Source organism: Staurois parvus, unplaced genomic scaffold, assembly GCF_062004578.1.
Source record: "Staurois parvus isolate SC_StPar_1 unplaced genomic scaffold, SC_StPar_1.0 ptg000014l, whole genome shotgun sequence".
NCBI classification, from domain to species: Eukaryota; Metazoa; Chordata; class Amphibia; order Anura; family Ranidae; genus Staurois; species Staurois parvus.
The window spans coordinates 7,672,385-7,699,091 of record NW_028317810.1 but is presented as its reverse complement, the minus strand read 5'-3'; the positions used below and the strand labels follow the sequence as shown (position 1 = coordinate 7,699,091).

At 43.4% G+C, this 26,707-nt stretch overlaps 1 protein-coding gene across 1 annotated transcript in view; it reads right to left on the bottom strand.

Moving 5' to 3' along the window:
- Positions 1 to 26,707, bottom strand: part of RNFT2 (ring finger protein, transmembrane 2) — an 86,763-nt gene that overhangs the window by 51,574 nt on the left and 8,482 nt on the right. The window contains exons 3-6 of the mRNA XM_089677076.1: positions 24,671 to 25,176; positions 21,668 to 21,744; positions 19,678 to 19,778; positions 3,052 to 3,205 (exon numbers count right to left, since the gene is read on the bottom strand). Coding sequence (XP_089533202.1) covers positions 3,052 to 3,205; positions 19,678 to 19,778; positions 21,668 to 21,744; positions 24,671 to 25,176 — 838 coding nt within the window. The remainder of the gene's footprint in view (positions 1 to 3,051; positions 3,206 to 19,677; positions 19,779 to 21,667; positions 21,745 to 24,670; positions 25,177 to 26,707) is intronic.

The window sequence follows — 26,707 nt, the reverse complement described above, 5'->3', positions numbered from 1 at the left end:
AAGGAAGGGGGGGCATAGTTTGGAGCAGGGCCAGGGACAAATGAAGAGCTGCTTGCATTGTATTACTTGTGAGCCAAAGTTAATTGATCTGCCAGTGGCACTTCTCTGCCAATGATAAGCTGGGAATACCCAACCAATCAAAATCGATAATCAGCCAATTTCACTGGGGCTAGTCCTACTTACAACTTCTAGTTCTTTTAGGAAGCATAAAATAATGCAAAGTACAACAGCTTGAGATATCAAATACAACATACTCACTCTTTTCACAACAGTTACATTTAAGAAGAAAATAAACAGAAGCAATGCCATAAATGAAACAATATAAGGCAACAAAGGAGCAAAGCAATCAGCAAGCTAATACAGTTCTTGAGAAAACACTGCAGCTGTGCTAAAGTCCAAAATTCTGTTCAATTTACAATAATCTGTGCAATCCACAAATCCCAACATAAATTGTAATTGCGCATTCAGACGTGCGGCAGTCTTTGCGGTTGACAGATGGCTGGGAGGCAAAACATTGCCTCCTCATGATATATTGATTTTTAACTCTCAAAATACTGAACCACTGTGCTGCTATATGTATTGAACTGCCCCAAAAAGACGTCTCACACCAAAGGAGGCATCTAACACCACACATGCAACACTTCTGGAATAAGTGAATGGACGCCTGCTCCCACTTCCTGAATACCAGAAAGGAAAGATTCTAGCCTCTGCCTTTCATGACCTCATGGTAACTTACAGTTTGAGAACATAATATAGTTTATAAAAAGTTCATAACTTTACTAGTTCTCCTCCCTGACTGCCCACCTGTACAAGGACAGCCCTCTGAGCTGCACACATATCTTGGCAAAAATTAAACTCCCTGTTGCATTTGGCAGGCAGTGTCAAGTCTTACTGGGGCTGTTCAATACATACAGTGGCACAGTGGTTCAGCATTTTGAGAGTTAAAAGACAACATATCGTGACCTTTAGTTCCAAACATTACTGTAATTTGTAAACTATCGCCTAAAACAATGTTAAACCCCAAACCAAAAAGGTTATATATTGCAGCTTACCAATCCTTAAATGTGGTGGCTGCATTAGTTTTCTTATGTAAGGCTTTTTTCCTTTATAGTCATATGGTGATCCAGCCTGTAACACACTTCCTCTCTTAGGGTGTCCCCACTCTGGATGGAAAAGCAACGGAGACACCTCTTGACAACAGCATTGCCAATCTGGGAGGGGGGTAGTGTTAAATGAACAGATTTAGATGGAATTGCCTAACAAATAATTGCCAAATTCCAATGATCACGTTTAAGCAGTTACTGCAACAGTTTTGTTTTCCTTTTGGGATAAAGATTTTACATAAATTAATAAAAGCTGATTGTTGTAAGCAGCCCTGCCAGTGTTGATAGTTTGTCTCAACCCCCTAACATCCACTTTTCCTGGACAGCTTGGTCTGCTAAAGAAAGTTGAAAAATAACAAACTTAGTGGCCAGATAACATGTGAAAATAAAGGGGAAAAAAGCCATAAAATGAAAAGCAAAGTAAGAAGTAGTAGGCTGCAATCTAATACATTTCTGTTTTGGTGTTTAATACCGCTTTAAGGACTATAACAGTTGGATGTTTACACGTGTTTGCAGGCTGCTGGGTTTCTTGAGAAGAAGTAACTTCAACATGAGTGTGAAGGTGCTGCATCCCCCCTCCTTCCCCGTCGTGTGTCCAGGGCTTACCTGGCCACACCTGGATCAGCAAAACATTTTGCCCCCTATGTGATTGCAGAGGGAAGGGAACAGTTTCTCTTTAAGGAGAAATCAGGGGTATATTAGACTCCTAACATCACCTCTGCATTATATTGAAGCTGGTGGATTACTGACTGTGCCCGGTCAGCTGCCTACCTAGCCAGAGTGGATTGGGTTTCACAGCTTTGAACCTGGATGTGTTCAGAGTGTTTATGAGTTCAAATCTCCCAGAGAGGAGGTCTGCTCTGGTCAGCGAAGGAGCTGAACGAGCGCAACTGGTGCTTTATCAGCTTCAACATAGTGAAAAGGTGACATTAGGGGTCTAATATACCCCTGAAACTTCCTTAAAGAGAACCCATACCCTGCACTCTACTATCACATAGGGGGCTTGTGAGCTACCTTGTGACAGCAATAAAGTAAAAAAAGTTAAAAAAAGAAAGTAAAGTATTCATTGTCACATACATATATGTGTAAATGCATGTGTTGGGTGTGCATGCACATGAAAAATGATAACTTTGTCACAAAGACTAAGGATCATCGCAAATGATGGAGTGAAAGCAATTATAGCGCCTCCATTTGCAGTTTACTCTAAAATGATAACCCGTTCAAGTTTCTAAAGTATTGCTAATGGACAATTTTCATATGATAGTTTTTCAATGTTTCACAGGCTTGCCAACTTTTGGGACCTGACATATGTGTACTTGATGCAAACTTTTGTTTATATTTTAACAAATTGAGCATTATACTGTGTTTGTGTGCACTAAAATTAATCTGAGGGTATATTTTACTGAGAAAAAAATACAGTATTTCACAAAGTCTCTGCGTTCAGAAAAAACCTTCAGGCCTAAAATGTACATTCTAACATGTGCAAAAATGAAAGGGGGGGGAGGAAAAAAAATCTCAGATAGTAAAACAGTTAAGGCACCCACACAAGCTGAAATCTAAACAGTTCACAGAGAAAAGAAATACACTAGCAGTTGTCACAAACATCTGTTTACTAACAAAGCCCTGTGATCATATTGGATATGGTGATCACATGATCAGGAAGCATGCTGACTGGTCCCAAACTGCTAGTTGGGAAACGGGGCTGTCAATGACAATCTCACAGCTAGGACAGTGCCAAACACTTTTAGCTTTCAAAATGGAATGCAGATTAACGTCCCGAGTACGGGGAGTTGTGCCGAGGAGCATATTTAGGAAAAAGGTTACCAAACATTCTTCAGCATTAACAGACTAATAACTACTGGCCCTGACAAACAGCACATATAAATGGCATATGGCTCATTTATGAACTGGAGTCATGTACACAAAACATATTAGGCTCTACATTTACCTTGGATTTCACCGCTATGACAATCCTAGGAAGAGCGAGGATCAGACACTTTAAGGATACCGTTATGTATTTCAGAACAAAGTCCGAGATGCCAACTATCCACATGAGCTCAAAGAAATCCAAGCCCTCCAAATTGGGTTTCAGGAAGATAAGACTGTAAATTAAAAGCAAACAAATCAATGCTTAGTACACATATTCTGTAGTGAGAATGTGCAATGTACATATAGTCAAATGTAGTAATTGCCTATTCTTACACTTGAGATACATGGCTGTTATCTCTAGAATTCAACCATTTCAACCTGATGCTTAAGTGCCATGTCAAGACCTAATACTCTAACAGAGCCTATAGCATGGAAAATTTCTGCAATTGCTAGAAAAATGCATTAAAAAAAAATTAGAAAAATTAGTTATCAAAGCTGAAGGAAAGTTCAGCACTGTACTGCAGTGTATTCTCACGAGATCTGGAGCACTCACCATTGGTTTGGATCTCGCTGGCAAAAAGATGACGTCACCCCCTGGAGCAGAGGTTTAAGGAGAGACAAGTACATAAACTTTTTTCCCCCTCTACAGGTTTTTTGTTAATGTTTATGTTACTTTTCAACCACGGGAAGGGAGGTCCCAATGTAAGGTAGAGCTTCATAGGGCGGCACAGTGGCTTAATGGTTAGCACTTCCGCCTGGCAGTACTAGGGTTGTTTGTTCGAATCCCAACCACGGCACCACCTGCCTGGAGTTTGCATGTTCTCCCTGTGCCTGCTTGGGTTTCCTCCGGGTACTCCGCTTTCCTCCCACACTACAAAAACATGCAGGTAGGTTAATTGGATCCTGTCTAAATTGTCCATAGTATGTGTATGCGTGAATGTAAGTTAAGGACCTTAGATTGTACACCCCTTGAGGGTTAGGGACTGATGTGAATGTACAATATATATATATATATATATATATATGCATAAATTGACAGTGCTATATAAGTACCTGAAATAAATAAATCCAAAAGGGAGAGTTTTGATTTAAGGCCTCCTCCCCCACTCCTGTTTATGAAATAGCACTTCTGCTCCACAAACCTAGGTGATTGGAGTAGAAGTCCTACTCCCCCCATCCTTCACACAGTCTTCTGGACCATGTGACAGGTCCCAGAAGACTGCGGGATCATTCACAATGCTCAGCACGGCCCACTTATGCGCAGTGGGCACCCGGCTGTGAGGTGGCAAGCTGTCACAGCCTGGTGCCTACACTGAAGATGCTGGCTTGGGGAAAGAAGATGTTAAATGAAAATGGATGGGGTGAGCAAAGTGCTGGATTGCAGGACAGGTGGGTGGCTGTTTATTAAAAGTTAGAAGCTACAGTTTTTGTAGCTGCTGATTTTTAATTTTTACACAGAAGACTGGAGCTCCTCTTTAAATTGGAATTACACTTCATCTGAGCACCAAAAAAAATATTTAACTCATATTTAATATTCAAAGCAAACTCTCCCAACCATCCATGTATCCATGCTTTATTTTGCTGAGAATTTACTTTGAAAAAGAACCCTTACATTTCTGTCCATGGCCATTTTGAGTAAGGGCAGATGATTCATGTAGCATTTACTTCCTGGAATCCACCTGCCCTTAGCTAAGGCATACAGGCAGGAGAGTGTGCTCAGCTGAGAAAAGCCCTACTCCCCTCCTGAAGACTGCCAGCATGTATGACATCATTTGCCTAGGTCTGGAAATCAGGAGTTAACTAAAGAAATATAAAAAAAATATTAAAACACAAGTATATACTTTTCTATGTATTTACCAATGCTAGCAGCATAAGGGTTCAAAATAGTCAAGGCTGACTGAGAGTGAAGTTCCAATTTAAAAAGCATAGGACTGCTTGAAGTGTCACCCTTCACTGGAACTGGATAGGTGCTCCCATAGGCACACTCAGAACGTAATAGGTAATCATGGCTGTACCTTCCTGCTGGAACTGGATAGGTGCTCCCACAGGCACACTCAGAACGTAATAGGTAATCATGGCAGTACCTTCCTTAACAACCAATCATCCATCAAGGCAATTTACAGAGAAGAGTTGAGTCTACAAACAGTCCTGTGCCCTTCCATAGAACATTATTGAGCAAACTATCTCTGAGAATAAGAGCAAATTGTTAAACGATTTTATTTTTTATTTGGTGTTGTATGAATATAACAGGTCCGCTTTAATAATTAAAGCAAGCTTATTGTTAACCATAAAGGGGGGGGAAAAAAGTTGGTTGTCCCTGAATGCCTTGGTTTGCAGTTCATGACATCATCCACAAATAAGCCAATTAGAGCATTATAATGCGAGAAAGGTGCCCTCCAGGGATTTCTTGCCTCTGAAAATTGCCCATTACTGTTATACATGTAATCAAAGTTGTTGTAAAAGACTAAACTATCCTATTTGACAAGATTTAGTCTCAGGTATAGTGCACACTCCATTGCACAATAACCTGTCAAAGGAGACAATGAAATTGCCTACATCTGTTCCATGGCTCAGATATTAAACGAAAGGGATCAGAAGCAGTGAGGAGACAACTAAATGAATTGTCAGTGTGATTGTCTGTCTGTGAAGCAGAACAAAACATAATGCATGTTCAACACGTTAATAGAGGCCAATCTTACCCCAGTATCTCTCACAAACAAAGGATAAAAAGCATATTTAAGTTATAACTTTTAGTGATAAATAAAATTGTTAAGGGAGTACAACTACCCAGCAAACCCCCTAACAAGGACAACAAAGAATAATTTCATGAAAGTGAAGAGTTTCGTGAAATTAGTTTAAAATTGTAGCGGATACTGGAAAGATTTTTCTTTAGCGTGTGAAAGCAGTGCTGGAAGATGTCTGTGTTGTACCGAAACTTTTAAAGCAGATCTGTTAGTCAAGTTACATGTCTGCAGAAGAATATTCCTGACATAGCAATACAGCAAGAGTGTAAAGCTTCATTCAGGCGCGTTTTTTTTTTTTGAGCCATGTTTTTGCTGTCCGCCAACCACTTCTTCCCCTTAAGCTGCTATAGGCAGCGGACAGGGGTGTTCATGCAATGCTTCACGTCCACGGCAAAATGCACCTGACATGTAGTAACAAGTATGTAGCGCTACATAGTCAAGCAAATAGGGAAGTGCCCCAAACACTGATGCAAACAGGCGTTGAGGAGGCATGACATTGTTTCCTCACTGTCCGTCAGTAGCCTCTGAAGCGCAATAGGGCTTCAGAGAAAATTTAGAGGCTCTCTCTGTTACTAGTAGATGTTATGGATCTACTGTTGAGAGATGGGTGCTGATTGCTGGAGGGTCTATTAATGCTGGCTGAGGGGACATCCGTTGTTGTTGGGGGAGATCTATTGTTGCTGGAGGGGGGTCTATTTTACTGCTTTTCTTGTTATCATTAACAAATTCCATACAAGTTACTTAGCACTATAAAATTATACTTATTTCCGTATTCTCTAAAAAGGGTGGTACTGGGAGAGGGTGGAATCAAGGAACGGTGCTCAGGAGGTGGGTAGGGGGCGAAGACAGGGGGTGACTTAGTAAGGGAGAGTTCCAGCACCTATTGTCTGAGAAAAAAATCCCTGGTTACCACATAGGACAGATCTTATCTGATGCCTACCAAAAATATGGCTGACCATTTGAGGAGACTAGTTCTGAATGTAGGTGGCCTGGAAGTGTAATGAGACCTTTTAATTGCTTTGCAAAGACCTGGGTCGGATCATAATCCAGTTTTTTGTAGTAAATGGCATTGCCCAGCTGCCTCTGGCCTTCTTGTATGTATTTGTTTGTATCCATCACAACTGCTCCCCCTTTATCCGCTTGGACTTTGAACAAGTGGACATACCCCGAAAGCTTGTCCTCAAAATTGTATGTTAGTGCAAATAAAAAAAGTATCACGGACAGTACTCAATTGTTTCTGTCGCAAATGCACTAATACGGCTACAATCACCTCAAGAAGACTGGTTAAAGCATTGTTGAGAGGAATACTTCGGTATCTCTGATAGGTAATAAATAACTGAAAGGTTTATACTGTCACACCACTTAGCATGCATGTACCTAAAATAAACATGTGAAGTGAATATGGTATGGAAATCTCATTTCCCTTCAGGTTAACAGGCATTGTCAGGTGTTTGCATGTGCTTTGTCTTCGCAGATTGTAGCCTAAGTTTCTTCAATGCACTATAAGGTCTCATGCAGACAGGACATTTTTAAAACTCTCCTAGAAGCTTTTTCTCCTGGCAGCAGTATTTTTGCAGAAAAAACGCCTGATACTTGTAAAAGTGTCTAATATTTTTGGTGTGCTTACAGACATCAAGCGCTTGGGCGTTAATTCATTTCTGTGGCCAGAATACTAATTGCTTAGCAAAATGAAAGGGTACTCTTTCCCCTGATGGCCATCTTGTTGTCCAGGAGTTTCCCAAAGAAGCATTCTCTGTCAAAGAGCATACAAAAGAGGCATTTCTAGCACTGATGCTCTTCAGACCAGCATTTGACACAAATGGTACCTTGCATGTGTACCAAAATGAGGCCCATTCTGGAGATTTGGGATTAGGCCAATCACTATACAAAATGGGTTGCAGAAGTTAATGTGCTGAAAGAGTCTTAACTGAGGGCTTTTACAAATGCTGTATTGGGGCCAGTAACTTTTTTTTTCTAACAGATGGAAAATGTTTTTTAAAAAAACATCATAAAGTACAAACAATACAGTGTACGGTATACAGCGTACGGTATCCATACTGGTAGTGACAAAGGAGACACGAGTATACACCACCTTACACAGTCCGAGATAAATGGACTACATACAAAATGCCTCATAAATATTTCTACCAGCTGAATAAATTGTCAGTCCGGATCAAAATCAGGATAAATGAACATTGTTAAAGGATAAGTTCATCCAGGTCTGGCAAGTCATCATTTCATTCAGATAGATGGGAGTCGACTTAGGGCTGGTAAGTTTAATTATAGCTGCCTAGTCTATGCATTTGTGGACTGCATAAATAAGGACTGAGATGGTCTCCTTAAGTTTTGAAGTTATATTTGCAGATTGAAACTCCTTCTGTACCAACTCCTCAAACAAGAATAGGGCTGCTGCCCTTATGGTCTGCCATACTAAGTATGCAAGTGAACGGTTGCCCACAAGGGGTACTTACAAACCACTGCTGGTGCAGGTTGATGCTGATTTTGGCCTTGTCACTGTAAAGCAGCAGAGGATTGTGACGGTGATGCACGGGCATAGGGGATGGAGGGATGACAGAGGTCTGCACGCACACTGGAAAATGGCATTCTCTTGCACAGTGAGACAACTGGGAAGTGACTCAGACAGGAGCAGTACAGCCAAAGGGCTCATGCAGACTCAATAGTGGTCTACCTGAATGCCAGATTTAAATATGGCACAGCTCTCCTTTTCCCCACCAGCCCTGTGACCAAAAGTGTTGCAGCCAGAGCTCCAGATGTTAACCCCCTTGGGGAAGAACCGAAGCAAGGCAAGCACCACTAGGCTCCCTTCACAAAAGGGCAAATCCCTGACTTACTTCAGGTTAGATCCTGAAGGGCCCTGCAGTTCCCACATAGACACACTGGGCATAGACAGGCAGGCCCCCATCCAGATAGTCTGTGCCCACTCCCTAATGAGTCTGCAGAGCCAGTGTTCCACCAGATGGGCACACTGCAACCCTGGACCTATAAAGCATCCTGTGGCTAACTCACACGTTATACACAGGTGTCTAGGAGAGCGTCATCAGAACCCTCCGTGCCACATTAAAGGTGGATCCCACTTCTACACAGCGAGGTTTGGCAAAGTCGAGCATCAGCCATTCTGGAAAGTTGCAAAAATGAGCCCCCCTCTTGAACTGTAGAAACTTGCTGAAAGAAAAAGGCCTATTGTCTTAGACTAAGTTCACACTTTTCTTTGAAAAGAGATTGTTGGTGGATTGCTTTTCAGTGTGTGGCTAAGCAGCCACTGTCATGTGTTCAGTAGGCAAACCTGAATGCCTGTTTTTTTGTTTGTTTTTTTAACAGAAATTTGTAATGGAACTAATGTGTCGCAACTGCGAGGCAAGTGTTTAGCTTGCGGTTGCGGTGCTGCCCCATTGCCATGAATGGGTGAGTTTGACAGGTAGTGTCATCTATCAACGCGACAATCCTATTAAATTTGCTGTGGCATAAAGCATTGCATGTGCAGCAAATGAACAGCCTCTTTTCATACCCATGTGAAAGAGACCTTTCAGCTGTGTTTGCCAGTGTCCAATCTCCTGAAGGGATCAGCATAGCCCAATGTACTTTAACGACTTCATCCTGTTTCCCTTGACGTATCATTAAAAATGGATATTCACAGGGGGTCTTGAGAAGTACATCTGACTTTACATACAATCTCACTATTACCCACAGCCTAATTTTGCTTTTCATTCCATCGAATTTTGGCCACACAATTTACAGCTTTACAGCAAGCAATCTTAAGGGCAGTGGTGGTGTGTAAAGTGCACCTTACCCATAACAAACCAACAGATTTCACATTTTAGATTACAGAATTACAATAATGAAAAAACATTATTAGCTTTTGTTGCTGCTTACTGCACTCGGCCTTAAGGTCCATGCACACTGGCTTAAGAAATGCAACTTCTACAGTTTTGTGTTTTGCCTGTAGAAGCAGCTAATTTTATCCATAAGTCCATGCACATTAGGACGTTTAGAAGCATATTTTAAGCTCAGAGTTTAGAGGCAGGAAAAAAAAAACAAGTTACACTTACGGTAACGTCTTTTCCAGGAGTCTTTCAGGCCAGCACTCTGAGAGACCTCGGCTCCTCCCCATCTGAGGAAACACCTCCACCTACAATAAAAAAGCTCCACTCCCCTCTGACCTCAGTTCTCCAAGCATCCTCCGGTCATCTGGGGAGACACAATGCGAGACAACATAATCATAATAAGCCATCTTCACATAACCAATATCAACAGTGGGTGGGAAACCGGTGCTGGCCTGAAAGACTCCTGGAAAAGACGTTACCGTAAGTGTAACTTGGTTTTTCCCCTACCGTCTTTCAGGCCAGCACTCTGAGAGGATAAGCGAGTACTCACCCTTCGGGCGGGCTAACTGCTTGTAAGACCTTACGACCAAAGTCCTGCTCCTGCACCGAGACCAGGTCCAGTCTATAATGCTTGGCAAATGTGTCATAGCTGGACCATGTTGCCGCTCTGCAAATCTGCCCTGGGGAAACCCCTGCTAACTCTGCCTGGGTAGCCGCCACAGCTCGGGTGGAATGCGCCTTGATACCCTCCGGGACCTCCAGGCCTTCTGCCTGATACGCTCCTGCAATCGCCAGCCGCAGCCAGCTGGCCAGCGTCCTTCTAGACGCCTTCTTGCCTCTTCTAGCCCCCTTAAAAAAAAACAAAAAGGGATTCGGTGCTTCTGAACTCCCTAGATTTCTCTAGATACTGGAGAACGCACCTTCTGACATCTAAACAATGATACCTCTCCTGATCTACCCCCACCGGGTCAGGAAAAAACGAGGGAAGGACAATGTCCTGTTCCCTCTGGAAACTCCGAGCTACCTTCGGAATGAAGGACGGGTCTGGTCTGAAAACGATCCTGTCTGAAAAAATACGGAGATAAGGTGTTCTGATCGAGAGGGCCTCCATCTCACACACCCTCCTCGCCGTGGTAATCGCCACCAGAAAAGCCGTTTTAATGGTGAGCTCACCTATCGGACAGGACTCCAAGGGCTCGAACGGAGCCCTAGTCATCCCCCCGAGCACCTTGGCCAAATCCCACACCGGAAATGGTCTGGACCTCGGAGGCCTCTGCCTCACCAGAGCTTTGAAAAACCTACTCACCAACGCCTCCCTGGCCAGGGGCGTCTCCAAGAACACACTGAGGGCCGAGACCTGGCCCTTGAGCGTGCTGACAGACAATCCCTTGTCCGCTCCCGCCTGCAGGAATTCCAACACGGAAACCAAACTATGGGTTGCCACTGCTGTCCGGTCACACCAGGCTGTAAAGCAACCCCAGACCCTACCATAAATGGCCTGGGTCTCCTCCTTCCTACTGGCCAGTAATGTCGCCACCACCCTAGACGAGAACCCCTTCTCTAAGAGGAGCTGCTGCTCAGAAACCAGGCCGTTAACCGCAATCTTCCTACGCTGGGGCAAAGAACCGGCCCCTGTGTTAACAAATCCTCTCTTGGTGGCAGCTCCCAGGGTGGACGAGAGGCCAAACTCTTTAGGGTCGCCAACCACGCCCGCCGCGGCCAGAAGGGAGCTATCAGGATTAACGAGGTCCCCTCTGTCCTGAATTTCCTCAGGACCAGGGGGAGCAAAGGAACCGGGGGAAAGGCGTAACAAAGCCGGTATTCCCACCTCTGACCTAATGCGTCCACCGCTCTGGACCCGTCCCAGCGGGATAGAGAGAAGAAATTTGGGACCTTGTTGTTCCTTCCGGAGGCAAAAAGGTCCACATCTGGGGATCCCCACCTTCGCACAATCTCCTGAAAGACATCGGGGTTCAAGGCCCATTCCGACTCCCTGAGCCGAGTCCTGCTCAGGAAGTCTGCCTTCTGGTTCAGCTCCCCTTTTAAGTGTATCGCAGACAGGGACGCCAAATTCAGCTCTGCCCAGGACAACAGTGTCGCCGCTAAGGCCCCGAGGGCCTTGCTCCGCGTCCCTCCCTGCCTGTTTATATAAGCCACTGCCGTGGCATTGTCCGTCAGGACACGCACGTGCTGGCCCGTGACCCCCGCCTGGAAGGAGTGCAGAGCCTCCCACACTGCCCTCAATTCCTTCCAATTCGAGGATTTGCCCTTCTGCCCTAAGGACCATTCCCCGTGAGTCACCAAATTTCCCAGGTGGGCTCCCCAGCCCCTGGCGCGGAAATCGGAAAGCACTACAACAGCCCCTGAGTTATGCTGGACGATCTCCTCCACCACCATAGAGACCTTTTCACACTGGGGGGCACCAAGACCCTGCGTTCTAGGGAGTGACACTTCCTGTCCCAAACCCTCAGGATCCACAACTGGAGGGGACGCATATGCAGACCTGCCCACTGAACCGCCGGAATGGACGCTGTCAGCAATCCAAGTACCGACATGGCCTGTCTTATGGACATTGACCTGCTCCCCTGCAGTAATCTGACCCCGGCCTCCAACTTGGTGACTTTTTCCAAAGTCAGGCTGGTCTTTTGGTCTACCGAGTCTAGAGTGTAGCCCAAGTAAATCACCTTCTGAGAAGGCACCAGGCAGGACTTCCCCAGATTCAAAATCCACCCCAAGCTTTCCAGATGGTTGCTCACTATAACCAGGTCTTGCCGTAAGTGAGCCTCTGAATCCGCGAAGAGCAGCAAATCGTCCAGATAGGCCACCACTGAAATCCCCCTTAAGCGGATAGAAATCAGTGCCTCTGACAGAACCTTGGTGAATACTCTTGGCGAGGAGGAAAGGCCGAATGGAAGAGCCCTGAACTGCCAGTGTCGAATTCCTTCCTCCCCCCCCACTGCCAACCTGAGGAACCTCTGAGAGGCTTCCGCCACGGGCGCGTGTAGGTAGGCGTCCTTCAAGTCTACGGATGCCATGAATGCACCTGGTGGGATTAGGGACCTGATTGTAAAAATGGAGTCCATGCGGAACCTCCGGTAACGCACTGACTTGTTCAAGGGTTTCAGGTTCAAAATCAGTCTGAACGCCCCAGACGGCTTTTGAACCACAAACACATGGGAATAAACTCCCTTCCCTCGCTCCGCTACTGGAACCCTGGAGATGACCCCCTGGGACTCTAGAATCTCCAAAGCGCCCACCAGAGCCGCGTCCTTCGTCGGATCCCTTGGACGGGTCGTCACCAGAAAAGTCTTGGGTGGCGGTCTCAGAAATTCTAACCGGTAACCCCTTCGGATGACATCCAAAATGAAGGGGCTGGTGACCACGGCTTCCCACTGTGGGAGGAATGCCGCCAATCTTCCCCCCACAGGAGGAACCAAGTCACCTTGGTTTTTGGGGCTGCTCAGGAGGGCGAAAAATCGCTCCCCCTCTTCCCCTACCTCTCTGTCCAGCCGACCTACCCTGACCAGGCGGTCGCAGGCTCAGCCTCTTTGCCGGGCGGGCCTTCCGTGTCCCCCCCTCCTGCATTTTCCTCTTGAGGGGGAAGGACTTTTTTCTATCAGCTGTCCGGTCCAATAATTCCTCCAACCCCGGGCCGAACAGACAGTCTCCTGTGAGGGGGATGCCGCATAACCTAACTTTTGAAGTGATGTCCCCCTGCCATGTCTTTAGCCACAGCGCCCTTCTGGCTGAATTGGTCAGGGCAGCAGACCTGGCCCCCAATCTCACCGACTCTGCGGAAGCATCCGCAATATACCCCACTCCTTGCAAAAGGGTCTCAAAAGAGGCCAAGATTTTTTCCTTGGGAGAGTCTGCCACAATATGGGCCTGTAATTGCGTAAGCCAATACTCTAAGTTCCTGGCTACCACTGTCGTAGCCATGGCCGGCTTCAGGTTGTACAGGGTCGAGTCCCAGGCCTTCCTAAGGAGAGACTCCGCCCTTCTGTCCAATAAGTCTGGTAAGACCCCCATGTCCTCAAACGCTAGGTCAGTTCTCCTGGTCGTTTGGGAAAAGGCCGCGTCTAGCCTGGGGCTCTTGTTCCAGACCGCCTCCGGGTCTTCCGAAAACGGAAACCTCCTTCTCATTGCTTTTGAGAAGAACGGTTTCCTTTCCGGGTCCTGCCACTCCTTCTTAATCGTGTCCACCAAAATGTCATGCACAGGAAACATTCTGTGCTGGTGCTCCTCCAATCCCTGATACATTTGGTCGTGGAGAGATAAGGCCTTAACCTCCTCCTTAATGTCCAGGGTTTCGTATATAGCCCCCAGGAGCTCATCAACCTCCTCTAGGGTCAACTTATACCGGGAGGGGCCCCTCCCTTCCTCCGAGGGACCCTCACCCGCTGATTCCTCCTCAGACTGGGAGTCCCCCACTGGTTCCTCCCCGGTCATAAGGGGTTCCCGACGACTCACCGAAGCCACCTGGGGGGGGGGGGGGGGGGAAGTGTAGGTAATGGGAGGGCAAACCTCTCCATGAGGGACTTGAAGGAGTCGAAGATGGTAGCCAACTCCTTCACTGACCTGGCTAGGTCCCCCTGTTCCGGCTTCTCCTCCCTCACCAACCCCTGTATACATGGGCCACAAAGAACCTTTCGCCAAGATTGTTTTAAAACTTCCTTACAGGAAGGGCATCTCCGCTTGGGCTCCTGGTGCCTAAGTTTAGCTCGGGCCTTGCCCTGAAAGACACAAAAGAAAAGGGGGGAGGAGGGAAGCCCAATCAGTCCGACACTAAACACCCCCCCCCCTGCTTCCCGGCAGAGCAAACAAGGGCCTGAAAAACCGCAGACCCCTTGTCCTACCTTCCCACTGCTAGGGGCCCACAGGTAGGGGAGGCCTCCACTGAGGCACCTTACCTGTGACTGGCTGGTGCTGGCATCTCCTGGTCCCGGTGCCTCCGACATCTCGTACCGGAGGGTGGTCGCCTGGTGCAGGTCTGTCCCCCAGACCGCTGTGCACCGCACCGCCATTTTTGAATTTCGCGCCGCCGTGGTGTGAAGGCCGCGACCGGAAGCGGAAGTCGCGGTCCTGGGCGAAGCCCCGCCCCTTCCGCCGGAAACCGCCATCTCCCGACGTCCGGCCCGGCAAAGCCCTCAGACCGCCAGCATGGGAAGGAGCGGAACTCCCCCCGATCCTCCCCAGACCTCACCACGGCCACCCCGACGCCCCCCCTCGCCGGAGGGGGTCGGGGGGCGAAGAGCAGGTAAGTGCCCTGTCCCGTCCCCCGGGATGCACTCTCACTGCTGGCAGCCTGCCCTGGGAGGATATGCAGCCGGACACTCCGGCCTTCACTCCCGGCTGCGTCGGGCCTCACAGCCGGCTATCCGGCCCTCGGCTCCCCTATCGTCTTCCTGCGCCTCCTCGTGTCTCCCCACCGGAGGAAACACCTGAACTGAGGTCAGAGGGGAGTGGAGCTTTTTTATTGTAGGTGGAGGTGTTTCCTCAGATGGGGAGGAGCCGAGGTCTCTCAGAGTGCTGGCCTGAAAGACGGTAGGGGAAAAAAACCCTCCTGGTTTGCGTTTTTGAGAGGAGTTTTCTGGCAGAAAATAAAATGCTTAACGCTTGTACAAAATCAGTGTGCATGGACCCTTAAAGTGTACGTATAAGCAAACAGAGAAACAACATATCAGTGAGCAATCTCCAAGCTCTGCAATTGAACATTTTTTTAATATACCTGGTGATCCTGCCAGAAAACCCTCTTGTACATTATGTATATATGGCTTCTGCTGACAATATTAGGCTACGTTCACACTAGGCTTGTTTGCAAGCGGCAGACAGGCGTTTGGCAAGCGTTTTTACCGTTTCCCAAACGCCTGGGAAAATTCTGCACATTGCAGCACACAGTGCTGTTCAAACGGGAGCATTAGTGTCGCGGCAAAACGGACGCCTCTGGTCAAGTCAGGGGTTGAAGCCTCCTATTCAAGTCTATGGTGCCACTCCGCAAATGCCTGGCCGGCGTTTGCGGTGCAGTTGCGGAGCCCTTATTGAGATGGTAAACAGCAATTTCACTCTTGAGACTTTATTTCACATCTGTACTAAAGGAGTTTGTGCCAATGTAAACTTGACAATGCAATCACTTTCCCAGTACACACATGCTCTGCTGGCCAAGCAGCTAAGGAATTGCGGCATATGCCATTTATACCTCCCGCCACAAGTCACATGGTGGCAACATGGGAGCCACTGCTCACTACACATCTCTACTGGGAACAGTAAAGTAGTGGTCTTAAATGGATTAAGAGGATATGAATGCTTTTTTAAGCATTTTAACACGTTATGGGCAAAAACATGGGGGTCGGACTTCTTTCTACGGTAATTATCATAAATGCTAATGTAAAAAGAGAGTTTAGTTCTATTAAACATGGTGTGTGTAGCGCATAGGTTTGAAACAAATACAGGTAAAGTGTAATTTAACCCTAGCAAACTTCTCTTAGTTTCTACCTTTTTGGTCTGTTTAATATACCATTAAAAGCAATTTCTTATATCTGTTCAATAAGTGCAAAAAAACTACCTGTTGGTCCTGCCAGAAATACAAAGAACTTGTAACTTTCTGTGAACTCTAAAGTGTTCTCAAACCTCATATCAGTCCTACACAGGTTATCACTGAACAACAAAACACCTACCCCACGTTATGAGATAAAGAGAGGGGAAAGGGGATGTTCTATAGTCCTAACAAACTTTCTATCCTAGGGTGACACACTGTTCTACCACAGATGTAGTAGAGTGAGTGAGCAATATCACTGTGAGACAAAGTATTACTGAAAAAAAAACCCCCTAAAAAAAAGAAACAAATAAATATAATAATAGAGGCACCACAATTAAGGACTAGCAAGTCACAATATATTAGTGTTCTTGGGTTTAGAACTAAGTTACAAATTACTTTAACAATGTCAGGAAGTATATTATTTAATTATCAAAGAGCCCCAGATTTACCTTGATTAATTTGTACTTCAAAAGAACTGCCTGCTCTGTTTATTTTGTTGTCCTAACAAATAGTCCCCTCACATTTTTCATCTATGGTTTATCATCAAACTATTGGATGTACCAAGACAATGAGTGATCACCACATGTCACTGAATCTGCCGTGAACGGCGCCACATGCTCCCAGACTGGGCGTCTTGACACTTTTGTCCCAGTTACAACGATAGAACAGAACAGAGGCGACCTTCACTGAATGTGGAACAATCTGTACAACATTTGTCTGACAGTCGTGTTCTTAATCTTCCCTGACTGATCTTTGACTCTGGACTCATCCTTCCTCGGAATACAGCTCCCCACAAGACACTTACTTTACCACCCTGAAATAAACTAGTGGAAGGATCACAAAACAAACAAAAAGAAAATTAAAAGCAGGATGACAAAAGAAAAACCAAAATAATGGAAATACTCACACAACATTGGACTAAATGAGAACCTAAAAAAAAAAATGAAAATAAAATAAAGCATGTGTAAGAAATAAACAAAAATGTCAAATTGTTTAAACATTTCCTTAAAAAAAAAAAAATTCTAAAAAGGAACAACAGTCAGTTCTTGCAGTTGTTTTAGTGCACAGTAACAAGACTTTCTAAACATTTTCTGTCTATACTGGCGTTATAAAAAAGGTACACAAATGTGCTTTTTGAGATATGAAAAAAAAAAAATATTTTGTACTATGACCAACTATTTGTTTAAAAAAAAATTTCACCCTTATAGCCATTTTTACTTCTTTACTACATGGTGCCTGTTAATAGCTAGAGGAGCCTCATTTAAAATGGTTCTAAAGGTGTATATTTTTTTACCGTCATGCATTCTATGCATGAAGGTAAAAAAACCTTCAGTATGCAGCTCCCCCTGCAACCCCACCAACTCCCCAAATACTTACCTGAGCCTGAATGCGATCCAGCGATATGCACGAAAGTGGCTGCTCTCCTGGATCTCTGCCTCCTCATTGGCTGAGAGGAAGCAGTGGGAGCCATTGGCTCCTACTGCTGTCCATCACAGCCAGTGAGGAGGGATCGAGGACTTATAGACACACAGAGTGGAGCTCAGGAGCGAGCACACATGAGTGCCCTAAGAGCAAGTGGATTGATATGGGGGCACTCAGAGAAAAGAACGAACAATGAGTGCCAGCAGGGTACCTGTAAAGAGGAGGATCGGGGCTGCTCTGTGCAAAACGATTGCACTGAGCAGGTAAGTATAAGGTATTAGTTTTTTTTTTTTTTTTTGTGGTAAATGAACATTTATTATCACTTTAAGCACCTGAAACTGGTTTCACTCTGTAAGAAAGGCCTTGACAACCCTGACTTCAGACCTAAGCCCAACCCACATGCCATCCTCCTGTCTAATGACAGCACCCCTACAGACGTTTACTGGACAGGGGGATGATCAGGAATATCAGGATCAGAGGTGCCCACAGATGATGCTATCCTGGGTAATGTGGTACATGTTCCCAAGTAAAGAATTTAGGTTTAAAAGTTCATAATGACTTGCAGGCTTTACCAGCAGCAGTGTGATCCACAACCTTGGAGAGTTGGCAACTCGACACCAAACACATTTCAATCTGCAGAGCGTATGTATGGCTGGTTTCCATATTTTTCCTTTATCATAAGCAGTTTTATATCAAATAAACTAAGTTTTGTATATTGATCCTTTTAGTCAGAGAGGACTATTTTCCTTAAATTACCTTTATACTCCGCATTAACATGTGCAACAAGATCAACTAGTCTTAATACAGTGACAAACATATTCAGTATAGCAGTACAATAAGCACAAGAAATCCATACTGACCACTCAGATTTCAGTTCACTAAAATCCGATCAGTGAAAGAGGATTTCTGGTCCATTACCATTAACAGTAGTTTCAGATTGCTTACTCAATAAGCTGGTATATGTTTGTCCCAAAAAAAAAAATTGAGGAAAAGCTCTGACACATGCTGGGATAGGGAATCATCCACAAGTCTTGGAGGTTTGCCTTACAGGCCATCTATGGTGTCATCAGATGACTCAAATTTCAGCTGACTTCTGCTGGGTTGGCCAAAATTCGAGCCATGGTTGGCCATACAAGCACCTCAACTGAGCTGGGTGGAAAAGTATTGTCTGAACAGTAACTGCATCCTATCACATGCAGTTCAGCAGCCGCAGATATCTAAATACAACGGAGATCTCTCCATCCACATTCTTTCAATAATCTCATGGGCTGAACGGCTAAAATTCGAGCAGCCTATGTTCAGCTTTACAAGCTGCAAACGAAGGGTCTATATAAAAGAGTGAAGTTTACCCAGCTCACTGGCTTCTCCTGCCCCCCTGAACCTTTCTTTATAGTTTAAAGTTGGGATGCATATGTGTTTAATAAAAAAACAGCCAGCTCTGTGCTCAATAGACAGAACTCATTTACAGTCAAAAGAGCAGGCTGGATGCCCAAAGGTGACATAGGAAGCTGCAATGCTGAACCAGGAAAGTCCAGAATCGCACAGGAACGTGCTCTGCATTCCTATGCAATTTAGTGCGATGTGATTTCCAGAGCATCCATTTGAATGGGCTAAAATCACACTGGTTTGCACCAAAAGCAGTGCATGCGACGCATTTGTAACCAGATCGCATGGTACCACAGTACTATCTGGTGTAGGTAAATGCACTGCATTTGTGATCTGCGTTTGGGGTGTCATTAGGATTACAATGACACCCACAGAAGATTGTACACCAGGTGAGCTTTGAACTTGGAATGCAGGTTTCCCAAGCCACTTTTTGGTGTGAACGAGCCCCAAGTGTGCCACCTACCTTGTTTTGGATCATGGCAAAGGTGCATTAACCACAACAGTGGCTGACCACACTTCCAAATATTTTCACAGTATGAAAACACATACATAATTCAAATTTAGCCGTTTTCCCTGTATCCTTTGCAGTATATGTATGCCATTTGATATCATTTTTTACAGCATATTTTCAAGCTAATTCATGACCAGTTGCCTATGTATAATATATTGACTACAAGGATCAGTTGTTTTTTTAAGGTACAGTATGTAAAAGTGGGCACACAAGTGTATGTAAAGCAACATTAGTTTAAGAATGCTATGGGTGAGAGATTATTCACCTGTAATACAGCTGCTGGGACCGAAAGCTATATAGGAGGTAAAATGTGTTCCCCATCAAGAATACAATAATCCAAAACACTGTCACAACAGAGCGCTTCTCCTGAAGAGATAAAAAAAACATAACTGGTACAATGACTGATTAATGGCTCAATGGATTCAAATATTTACTAAAAGTGTATGTCTGGCCAAAATTCCACCAAAAATGAGTACATCTCTGCAGTACAGGCACATTTCCCCAGGTTTTTTTTTTAATTTTAGGGCTCATTCTCATGTATGCCAGCCCTTGCTGCCTCCCTGATAAGACGATCTGTGGTGGGTCGCTTTTTGGAAGCCAGCTGACAGGTAGCTGGGAGCAGATAAAAGGCAAAGCCAAAGCAACTGCAAGCACTGCACTGCCCACAAATTGTGACATGGTTTAATTTTTGACGGGGGATGTGTACAGACCCGATCATGTCTTTGGTCAGGTGAGTGGTCGGGGGTGGAGGTTTAACACTGCTGCTGAGCCACCTGCTTTTGCTGCCCTCTGGACGAACATCTGAACAAGCTTTTAAAAAAGTACTGCAAGTACACAAAATATATGTTGACACAGCCAGAAAATCAGAGTACTTCTAACATTCCAATACTGCATTTGCTGCGCTAAAATCCCAAACAGGGAGTTTATCCCTACTGGACTGCAGAACACACCCTTATGTTATGTAAAGAGAAAGTGTTCTGTAGTCCAGAAAAAGAGAATGGGGGTAGTGCTGCAATACTGGTTGGGATATCAATGCAGCAGAAACGTGTTGTCAGCTCAAATAGGGAGTCAGGGGAACAGCGGATTTCTAGCAGTATCAACAAGTATTTTTTGCACTTGCGTTATTTTTAAAGAAAAAAACATAGGGAAATGTATATTAAGCATACATTTGTGAATGTTTTTAAATGAATACATACAATCTGTGAACAACACAAATGCATAATTTAAAGCAGTGACTTATATGACACTCCTCTTTGGTTTAGACAACTCAATAATATATCCTCTACATTTTTTAAATCTCTGGTAAGTTTTTTTCTTGGCGTTTGTGTTCCAATGGGGCAAATGTACATCTATTTATGTACAGGAAACACTAGAGGAAGTGAGAGGAAATTCTCTATCAGACAGTTTTCACAGAAACAGATGTATCCACTAGAAGATTTATTGATCTGGTGACAACTGTAACATTTTTGATTTGACATTGCTTTCTTGGTGACAATAGACAATCAGGACATACAAATATATATATATATATATATATATATATATATATATATATATATATATATATATATATAAAAATAAAATACATTTCCTTAGTATGCACACAAAACACTACAAAAACATAACAGGGGCTTCAAAATCTAAACTCTATCAAAAACGAATTAAACAAACATTTGGCTTTAGAGAAACTTTAATTTCCAAACAAAATGTAAGTGGTGAGGTAGTTTTTCAGATAAAAATAATCAATAAATATATAACTATTAATTTATCCTGTGTATATACCTAGTCTGAAGTAAATACAAAAGTACTGCTAGTCATTAGAAATAGGGTGACCACACAAAGAAGAACCTATCCCTGAGAACTACAGATGGTGACAGAGCTGCTGTGCTCATTCTAACCATTGCACTACTGTTTATTTACTTCCCAATCTGCCCTATACAGTTCTCATACTTACAAATACCAGTTACCAACCAGTAACAAAACCTAAATGATTTGATTACTTCAAGTGATGCTTAAATCAATAACACTTGCAAATAACAGGCTGTACATGGCCACTCCTAATCAGAGCTGGGCTAGAAATTCTCCAATTAAACAGAAATGTGCTAATTATGTTTCCTCCTGTACTTAGCATTTAAATTCAATATTGCCCTTATTTACATACATTATATCCTGAGAGATCTCAGCACAAGATTTCCACAGGCTCAGACATTCAATGTTCCCTTTATTACATTGTGCTGGTTAGATTATTTCCTTACCTTTAGGGACACCTGGTGTTTGACAGAAGAATTAGCATAGGCAAAAGTACTGGCCATTCCGATGCAAACAGCTATTCCTGGAGGGTTACATTAGTACAGAAGTTAGTTAGGTAAAATGTATGTTCTAATTTAAAGCTGGGAATATCCTTAGCCAATTAGTCGATGTGCCAAAACGCTGCTAATTTGCTAAGGCGGTGTAGCCTTTCCAAAGGTTTCTTTATGTGACTTAGGGGTCAATTCACGAAGAGTAAAATAACGACTGTAAAAACGTGGTAAAATAATGCATGCGGTACATTTCTTGCAAATGTGCAATTCACCAAGAATTTTGCAGTAAATAACTCTTGCAGTAAAATATCTGTATTGCGGTAATTACAGCATATTTTCAGGTGGTAATTTATCGCACGTTCATCGCCCTTAACAACAGATGACTTATCAGCTATCAGCGGGTGTCCCACTGACCGCTGAATGAAAACAAAACATGCCAGGAATTACAAATGATAAAAAAAAACAGTGTGGGGGCCTCCCCATCAAAATAAAATAAGGCGTACGGCTCCCCTCACAATCTAAAGGGATTTTGGGTCTCGTATGGATCTGAGGGGGACCCCACGCCGTTTTAAGAAACATGTTGGTGTGGGGTTCCCCTTAATATCCATACCAGACTCCCAGGGGTTGAGGGACACCCCCTCACTGCATCTGAAAAATACTGCATGTAATACCGCCAGCAAAACCCTGGTGATAAATATCGCATCTTTTTTTACTTTCTGCTCTGTTTGTGAATTGGACTTAACAGCTTACCGCATGTTTTTTTTTGCGGTATTTACCAGCACATTTTAAATTTTGCTTTAAATAACGCAGAATTTTTTTTTTTTTTTTTTTTGTGAACTGGACATTTTGTTACTGCATGTGATAATTTATGCAAATTAGTAACGTGACCCTGTTCTCACATGCGATAACCTTTGTGAATTGACCCTTTAGTGGCTTTAACCCAAAAAAAAAGGCAGATATAGTGCGCCACCTCTATGTTTGATTGCCACATTATGATTTGATAAAGCTACTACACTTCCTGGTGCTGGAGCAAGCCCATACTCTCATTGTCCTCTATATATTCCTACTGAACCATCATTATGATGGACTGTCTTAATGGCTCTTATAATGTTTGGGAGGCAGGAGGTGATCGGCAAGCTCTGACACTACCAGGAAGTTCTAAAGCTTTTCCTGATCAGAACGGTCCAGCATTTGGGAAGAGAAAAGCCACTAAAACTTTCTGCAGTTGTGTTGGTGCCTGTACTTTATATTTGTCAGCAGCTTTTTTGATTCATGTGACAAGAGTCACTTTAAAGGCTGGCTTCTGGCTCCTAAATCCTAGATTCATTTGTCTACGTTAGCTAATTATGAAGTAGAATGATAGCTGACCAGTAACACACTTTAACTAAGAAATTGTACAGAGCCTCAGATATCTGACAGAACTCTCTGTGTTGCCAATAGCAAGCAAACTCCATATGTGAATCAAAGGTTTGAAAAAAATAATATACGAAAGTAGTGAACACAGGCAACATAGACAGTTAGGGCTTACACACACAGGCTGAATATCGGCTGGTTCGACAGAAACCAGTCGACATTCAGCCAGTGTACACAGCAGCCTGCCCGGCTTCTGTCAAATGGGCATGCTGGAAAACCAGCAGCTGACCGGCATCCGAATAGAGCTCGCAGCCAATGGCTGTAAGCATTGATCAGTGTTTCCTGGTAGGGGAGTGGTCTACCTGTCAGAACACAAAAGCTCAGCGGGGGAGATCAGTGTAGTAACATCACTTGTGTTAGTACAGTAATCTGTAAGTGTTTTTCATTTAGAGTGTGTACCACGCTTTACTCTCATTGATGTTCTTTCCCTCTAGTCTAATGGAATCATCGGCTATCTGAATTATGTAATTAAGTCCTAGAAATGGCAAGAATGTCTAGTAAAGGTAGGGGTAGAAAAATGTATACTATTATACAGCCACTACAGCTGCCAAGTTTCTCAAGTCTCCTAAATATAGGTGAACAGACACTATTAATGTGTATTGGTTTTAGGTTACTTTGTATAAAAATGAAACATTTTGTGGTCAGATTACTTGTATTAGTAGCAGAAACAGGGAGCTGCTAGAAGTGATAAATGCTTGGCTTCTAGGCTAAAGAAATGGTGTTAGTCCCTCCTGAGCCACTAGCCCAAAATAAGTATGCAGATCAGGAGTTCTGAATTTTTATTTCTTCTGAAACAATAACTCAATACTGAAGCCAGGCAATGTAGAATTTTCAGAAGAATGTTAGTAATAGCAGACTATATATTTTCTTCACCACATTTTCATTTTAAAGTGACACTAAAGCTTTGGTTTTTTTTTGTTTGTTTGTTTTTTAAATAACAAACATGTCTATATTTACCTGCTCTGTGCAGTGATTTTGTACAGAACTGCCCCGATTCTCTTCTTTTCGGATCTCCCCCAGCACTCCTGGCTCCTCCCCCTCAAGAGGTACCCCCAGGGAAAGCCACTTGCCGAGCAGCTGCTCTATGCATCCATTAGACACATAAAGCCACGACTCGGCCCCGCCCCCCGCTCTCTCCTTGTTGGCTCGATGGCTGTGATTGACAGCCACAGGAGCCACAGAAGGTTTTTTACCTGCATGCAAAGAATACATGAAGGTAAAATACCTTGAGCCTTTAGAACCACTTTATTTTAAACTTCACAAAAACATAACACCCAAAACAGTAGAAAAGTGTGCCATGTGATAAACATAGAGCCATTTAGGTCCTCCCTGCAATGTGCTTCTCTTGTGTTGTTTTGCAAAATGCAGTGTAAAGCTTCTGAATATCAGTAGGGCCTTATACGATTTGTGTGTGTGTGTGTGTGTGTGGGTATTGCTCAGCCCAATTCAGGCAGGGCTTGGATGGCCTCTGAAATGGTCCTCATTGTGAGCCTTAAAAGTGATTGAATATACTTTTGTGTTACAACACATTAGTAGTACACTTACCAAGCTTATGTTGAAAGCAGACTTTGGCTAGTAGGATTAGAATGAAAGGAAGCCCTTTCTGTAACCATGAGACAATGGCCCTAAGTTCAGACAAGGCTGGTGCTGGTGTGCCTGGTTCCTCATTGTTCTCCTCTCGGTGACGTTCTCCAGCAGCTGCATGCAGAAGTGATGACCGGGAATGTGAATGTTGAAAGTGATGCTGTTGGTGGTGGGCTGGTGGCTGTGGCTGCTGTCGGTGATGAGGATGGTGGTGATGATGATGAGTGAAGTTGCTGGTTTCAGAGCGACCACTTGCTTCCTCTCTGAGTGGTGGAGACATTTGTATAAATACGTCACCCCCTCCTGCTGAGGATCCCAGTACTAAACCAGACTGCACTGTGATTGGCCCAGGCTGAAGACCAGCTAGACTTGAGAAGAGATGCTGAGATGACGGTGGGTCTTGCTTTAATCCATTAAACACACCATCTTCCATACTGGTGTCAGAGCTCAAGTTTTGGCTTCGACTCCTACATAAATTGTAAAATCAAGCAGAAATGGGGTCAAATTTTATTAAGCTTGTAAATGAATGCATTTATTACTGTTGCTCAACACTTCACATATCCCAACAGTACATACTTAGACATATATGCTCATACATTTTGCTGTCCACAGGACTAGCTTGTGTGGCCATATATCTCTCTTTACCCTATAGTTAGCCATACTGAAGAAATTAATAGTGAGATTAGAGAGCGTCAAAAAACACGATCGAGTTCAGTTATAATTTTACAGCAAAAGGTAATCAAAATGCCAATGCTTTTCGGGTGCTCAAAACTCCCCCTTTTTTGCGGGTAGAAAACAGAACAGCATAAAACAATATAAATTATAATAAACTAAATATCTAAAAATGCAAATTGTGTAGGTGTGTGTAGTGAAGGTATGTGTTCTAAAATACACAATCTATAGTCCAGTTGTACGATTCTGACTATAAGAAAAGCGAACGTTACATCTAATAAAAAACAGAAAATCACCTTTAAAAGAAAATACCAAATGGATATACTGTATGCATAAGTCAAGTTCTGTTCCACAAAAATATGATAAAAACGATATTTATATAAAAAATATAATTGCATAAAATAGTATAATTAAACGTAGTTGATATACAGTAATAATAGTTAGTATATTAAAAAGCATGCAGGACTATACTGATCTCTGTGAAAAAAACTCTATATCATCAGTTACTAAAATATTTAAAAAACTACTAATCATAAATTCATAAAATATCAGTATTGCTTTACTAGCAGGAATATCTGTACTCTTGTGAAGATCTGACAATAAATTAAAACCCTTATTTTAAAAATGATTGCTAAACTTATAGCAGTCAAAAATTCCCTAAATGATATTAAAGGTATAAAATGATAGAATGCACTCAGTACCTTGTGTGGTGGCAGTGAATTCAAAACTGTACTTGATATCAATAATGAAAGGAAACAAGATCACTACAAGTGGAAACGATAGAGTGCTCGTTACCCAAACGAATACAAAAATGTCTCATTCTATATTGATTAATAAGAAGTTACAAACATTGGGCCCTAGTCCATGGTCTTTATAGGCACCACACCAATTTATCAAAAAATATACATTCTAGCACAATTAAAATAATTGATTTAAAAAAATTTTTGCTTAAAACAAAATAGCATCCTGCACCGTTATGTCAATTAGGGTGGTGGCCATATACTTTAGAGACGGTATATACAATTCAGATACACACATACAAAATAAAAGTGCTGCAACCCCTATAACACATTCCAAAAGGAGTATAGATCTCACTGTGCCATTACCACGGTCTCCATCCACTCAATTTGCATATATCAATCACGTAGGGTCGGAAACAAGGTAAGAATAAAACTGTAGAAACTTTATTAAAGGTGCAGAGTATAAAAAGTTCTAGCTGACAAGCAACACTAACGCGTTTCAGTCAAACAAGACCTTACTCATCATGCTCACCTTGTTGCCATCCCTACATAATCGATATATATTATCCAGATAGTACTAGAGGTA